This window comes from Microcaecilia unicolor, chromosome 12 (assembly GCF_901765095.1).
Source record: "Microcaecilia unicolor chromosome 12, aMicUni1.1, whole genome shotgun sequence".
In the NCBI taxonomy this organism is placed as follows: Eukaryota; Metazoa; Chordata; class Amphibia; order Gymnophiona; family Siphonopidae; genus Microcaecilia; species Microcaecilia unicolor.
In genome coordinates, this window is record NC_044042.1 from 26433836 (window position 1) to 26439835 (window position 6000).

General features: G+C 47.6%; 1 protein-coding gene across 2 annotated transcripts in view; it reads left to right on the forward strand.

The window, feature by feature from the left end:
- The window catches only part of LOC115481455 (alpha-1,3-mannosyl-glycoprotein 4-beta-N-acetylglucosaminyltransferase C-like), a 38475-nt gene extending 35378 nt beyond the window's left edge, over window positions 1-3097 (forward strand). For both annotated transcript variants that reach the window (XM_030220587.1, XM_030220586.1), the window contains exon 4: window positions 1686-3097. In XM_030220587.1, the coding sequence (XP_030076447.1) occupies window positions 1686-2818 (1133 nt within the window). In that variant the 3' untranslated portion in view covers window positions 2819-3097. The remainder of the gene's footprint in view (window positions 1-1685) is intronic.
- The last annotated feature ends 2903 nt before the right edge of the window (window positions 3098-6000 follow it).

The following is a 6000-nucleotide window of genomic DNA, read 5'->3' on the forward strand; positions in this document are numbered from 1 at the left end:
GGAGGACCCAGCTTTTACTTATGGATGTAGGGCAACAAAAGAAGAAGAAAGGAGGAAAGTAAAGAAATAAATGGAAAGGAAGCCCTGGAAACGGAGTTAAGAGAACAGATAGAGAGCAGCAGAATCAGAGACTGGGACCAATATGGATAGAAAAACAGTCACCAGACAACAAAGGTAGAAAAAATCATTTTATTTTCATTTTAGTGTTTGGAATTTGTCGTATTTTGCACTGGGTATACTGGAGCTGTAACAGCTTACAGATGATATTTATAATGAAACAAAATCACATTATTTTTTTCTCTTATACTAGTATAATATTTTCAATGATGTCTGTTTATATGCGCCATGGCTGGTATAAGGGGTGTGGCTACAACAGGGGCGGTGCCATATGTGGTGGCCCCGCCCATAACGAGTACCGGCACCTTTTTTTCTACAAAAAAAGCACTGCTGATCAAGCTCCTGCATCCCCACCACCCCCAACCTCCTTATAGGCCTCCCTGGTCTTACATTTGGGTCCCTGGTGGTCTAGTGAGAAATTGGGGGCAGGAGTGATCCCCACTCACTCCTGCCCATGCTGGCTCTGAGTTCAAAATGGGCTGCCTGACCTCCAGCATCAGTACCATGAGACTACCGCTAGAGGTCATGGCAGCCAGTTTGAACTCAGAGCCAGAATGGGAAGGAATGAGGGGGGATTGCTCCAGCCCCAGCTACTCACTAGACCACCAGAGACCCTGTATAGAGGCTGTTCATGGAGGGGTCAATAGGGAGGGTAAGGTCATGTGGGGAGAGGGCGTTCAAAAGGAGCTAACTGGATATTTAACCCACTAACCAGTGGGCAGCAGGGCTGAATATCACATCATGCCACTTTGTTCTCTAGGCTGCTAGTGCTAAATATTGGGGGCGGAAAGCAGCGGGGAGGTGAGGCAAAATGGCCCCACCCACACTTTGGACTCAGGTACCCCCCACAGTTGAAGTCTGGCTACGCCTCTGGTAGGACCAGAAGAGATGGGTGGCCACCTGAGTGCCACTGTGCCTCTTTGGAGCACAGGGTAGGAGTGCGATGCTGTTCCTGTATTGGTAGCCTTTTTATGCGACTGTGTCATTTGAGGGGGCTCCAGAAATCTAGGTGCGTCGTGAGAGCAGTTTCCCGCTCCCCTGTGCAGCTTTCTCTACCCTCAGACTGTCTGGGGAATTGGCTGGCTTGGCTATAGGCCTTCATTCCAGGGCTTGTTCCTCACTCACTTTCCCTTAGCACAGCATCGCATAGCTTCTCCTTAAGGGGCCCTTTTACTAAGCCACGGTAAAAAGTGGCCTGCGCTAGTTATGGTGCCATGGGGCCATAAATAGCTGTGCACTAATATTAAAATTAGCAGGCGGCTATTTACTGCCTGAGCCTTTACCGCCACGTATTTAGAAGGTGGTAAGGGCTCATGCTTTACTCGTGTGGTAATCAGGCAGCGCGCAGCAATGTGGTCGCGCTGCCGATTACCGCTGGGACCCCCCCCCCGATAGAAAATTGTTTTCTACTGCTGAAAACTGCGCGCGCCAATTTCAGAACTACCACCAGGCGCACACGCTACCCCCACGGTAGGGACAATTTGGCATGGCTTACTAAAAGGGCCTGTAAATTCTTAAAACCTTTGTAACGACTTGCTGAATTTAATTTCTTTTGTTTCCTGCACCAGGTTACCTCACAATTGGGCTATCTTCTGTGAAGAGAACAAAAAAGAATTACCTACTGTACACCCTAACATCCATCTTCTCCCAGTCCAGTGAAGAAGAACTGAAGGAGATGGTGGTGGTAGTCCACTTGGCGGATTTTGACATGGACTGGAATGCCCATATGGCAAAAGAAATCTCCAGTAAATTCGCTTTGCAAATTGCACTGGGTCGCTTGGTCTTGATTCATGCCCCACAAGATATGTACCCACCCCTTGAGGGCCTGAAAAGGAACTACAATGACCCAGAGGAACGCGTTAAGTTCCGCTCCAAGCAGAACGTGGATTACGCCTTCCTGGTGAACTTCTGTGCAAACCTGTCCACCTACTACGTGATGCTGGAGGATGACGTACAGTGTGCTAAATCTTTCTTCACTGTCATCAAGAAAGTTCTGACTGAGCGAGAGAATTCTTACTGGGTGACACTGGAGTTCTCCAAGCTGGGCTACATCGGAAAAGTCTACCATTCCAGTGATCTTCCCCGGTTGGCTCATCTCCTCCTCTTATTTTATCAGGAGATGCCTTGTGATTGGTTGCTGACCTATTTCCATAAGCTGCTTACGCAAAATGATGTGATACGCTTCCGTCCATCACTCTTCCAGCACATAGGCTTCTACTCTTCCTTCAAGGGCACTGCCAATCACCTGCAAGATGATGGCTTTGAGGAGGAGTCTAGTATGCCAGATAACCCTCCTGCAAACTTCGTTACGAGCATCGCCACCTTCGAGAACCATTACGCAAGTCATGCCTACAGCAACATGGAAGGATACTTCTGGGGCATATCTCCTGTTGCTACAGACTACTTCACCATTGTGTTCAATGTAGCAGTTCGAATCACACGAGTCAAGGTTGAGACAGGTTCAAAGGAAAGGCCGACAGATTATCTCCAGAGTGGGCAGCTATCACTGGGCCAGAACTGGAGCAAGACTGACAAAAATTGTACACGATACCTGCACATTGGATCCTTCTCCAACGGGCATTTTGACAAGAAAGAGATTGAGAAACTGGCCAATTTCCCTGTTGAGTGTGTCAAAATAACAGTTACTACGAGCCAAACTGAATGGTTAATCATTCGCTCTATAAATATCTGGACTTCATAAAGTGAATGAGAAGAGACCGAGCTCTGACACTTCTACACGGACATCACTGCTGGCAGGTGAAAACGCCCTGGTTTTTATTTTTGTTCTTCTCATTTTGTACCCCCTTTGTAAGCCACATTGAGCCTGAAAATAGGTGGGAAAATGTGGGATAGAAATGTAATAAATAAAGGCCAGTCATTGCAGGACTAAAGGGAAGAGAGCTTGCTACTCAGGGCCGTGCCAACACAGTAAGTGCGGTAAGCGCCGCAGGGGGGCGACTGCCTTCAAGGGCGCCACACCGTCAAGTTGTATTTTAAAAAAAACCTTACTCCTCCGCTCCATCCCCGATTCCCCGGCGCTTTAAATTTACCTCTCTCCGGCTCCGATGTCTGCGCAGCGTCAGTGAAAGCGCTGCCTGTCTGACGTCTCTCCACCAGCCTTCCCTTTGCTCGTTCGTTCCCTCTGTGTCCCACCCTCAAGGAAATGACATCAGAGGAAGGCGGGACACAGAGGGAATGAACGAGCGAAGGGAAGGCTGGGGGAGAGACGTCAGACAGGCAGCACTTTCACTGACGCTGCGCAGACAGCGGAGGCAGAGAGAGGTAAATTTAAAGTGCGGGGGGGCACGCACATGCATGCGTGCGCACCATCTGATGGTCTGCAGGGGGGCGCCGGAGACCCTAGGCACGGCCCTGTTGCTACTGTCTGGAACATGAAACTAAGGCTGACTCTGGCCAGTCTCTCATGTTCACACTGTGCCGGGGGGTGGGGGGGGGATCCCACTGCCTGATTACCAACACAAAAGTTCTAGAGAGTAGCAGACTGAGGTTCCTGTTATGAACTAGAAGGCCTAATGATAAGGGCAGTTTTGGGGAGGGAACAATGGGGGGGGCAGTGCTTCCCCCAATGATGCTGGTGCTAAATTAGACTCCCTGACCAGACTAAGCAAGCAAATTTATGCTGATTTCTCGCCAGGCCAATGTTGTAGGTTTTTTTTCTTTTCTGAGTGGCGGGTGACTGTCAGCGATGCAGATCAGTATTTTGTTCATTGCATTCGTGTAACAAGGAAAAAAGCTACCAGGAGGTGGGCTTGAACCTCTGCAGACATGTGTCTACTGGATCTTAAGTCCAGTACCTCAACCACTTTAGCTGTCCTGGTGGCATCTGTAGTCTTTGATCTCAAAAGATGCTTTCTGGTGCTGCTTTTCTCCTCTTTCTATTTGTATCATGTGGCCTGTGGGGAGCATTTGAGACATCACAGTTTCACCAGAGGGTTTTAAAAGCTGCATAAAAATTCCAAGAATTTAATGGAAAAAGTAAATTATTTTTAGATGTCTATTTTTAGAGCTTTTTTAATGTAACTTTTAACTTATATTCTTGGTGATGCTTTTGGGTTCTAGTTTTGTACAAAACACAGATTATAGTTCACAGTAAAGTACAGCATGTCCTGATGATACTAAAGCTGTAATAGTAGATGACGGCAGAAAAAGACCTGCACGGTCCATCCAGTCCGTATGTATGGTAGTTATGCATTACCTTTACCCACTGAAGTGGATACAAAAGAGCTACGCCAGATCTTACACAGAGCATTTTTCAACAATAAAAAAAAGATTTTGTGTCTGGATTTATTTATTTGCGATGGTTTACAAAAATAAAATCAGAAAATCAATAAAAATTCAAAATAATTGATGATATTAAGCTGGGGGTGGGTTATGTGCTCTGTGTTTTTTAAAATTCCTATCACTGCTGCAATGATGCCTGGATATTCAGGCCGAGCATTGATAAGTACCAGCAGGGGTGTAGCCAGACCGGCGGGAGGGGGGTCCAGAGCCCGAGGTGAGGGGGCATATTTTAGCCCCCCCAGCCCTGCCGACCCCCTGCCACCACCACCAACAACTTTGACCCCCCCCCCCCGCCACCAACCCTCCCCCACTGCCCACCTTTGCTGGCGGGGGACCCCAACCCCACCAGCCGAGATCCTCTTCTTCCAGCGCAAGGCTTCGTTCTGTTCCTGTGAGTCTGATGACCTGCACGTTGTACATGTAGGACGTCAGACTCACAGAAACAGAACGAAGCCTTGCGCTGGAAGAAGAGGACCTTGGCTGGCGGGGGTTGGGGTCCCCCACCAGCAAAGGTAGGCGCGGGGAGGGTTGGCTGCGGGAGGGGGGGCCGAGCGGGTCATCGGCAGGGGGCTTCAGGGCCCAATCTACGGGGGGCCATGGCCCCATGACCCCAGGTAGCTACGCCACTGAGTACTAGCATCAAAGATTTGAGTATTTGCGTTCAGCTAGAACGTTACCAGATCAATGCCACTATTCAACTCTTAACCAGTTAAGCTATACTGCCTAAAGATTGGGCTGTTATTTATTTATATGGTCCTATTTGACCAGTTACCCTCTCCCCCCCCCCCCCCCCGGATTCTATATAGCGCGCCCAGAGATCACGCTGAAATCGAAGTATATTCTACAGCAACAAGTGTAACTTAATTGGCTTCAAGCTAATCAGCGTTGATAACAGCACTTAACAAGCAATAATGAGCACTAATTGGCAATAATTAACACACACAACTCGCTAAGCAAATTCTATAATGAACTGCGCCTATATTGTAATGGGAAAGTGCGGGGTATAAAAAAAACAACAACAATGCAGTACAAAAGGGGCGTGGCTGTGGGTAGGGAAATATATACATTTCATGGGCATTCCAAAATTTACATGTGTATTTATTGAATATGTGAAGCTGTCATACAGCTGGTTTGTGCTGTCTCTGTCACATCTTTAAAGATGGTGGGGGGGGGGGGCAGTGACCACTTATGCCTTAATTCCTCCAGTGGTCATTTAGGACACCTTTTGGTCACTTAGTCGTAATTGAAGCAGGTCTAGAGAAAAATGTCTTAGTTTTGGCCGTAGATGCTTTCATTTTGTTCCATTAGTGCACAAAAATGTCTGTATTTTGAGGCCACCCAGGTCCTACCCAAACACGTGCCCTTGAAATTTGGGCAGACTGTGGAGCAAAACATCTAACATAGGGCTGTCAAAAATTGCAACTTGGACGTTTTTGAGAGAAAAGTCCTCCTGCCACCTTATGACTTTTTTGGACATTTTTTTTTTTTTGTTTTTGAAAATGAGCCCTAAAATGGTCAATGCTTTATCAAAAAAATTTATCTGAGCCTGACGGAGGCCTTTCATTTCGCGGAATAGCTCTC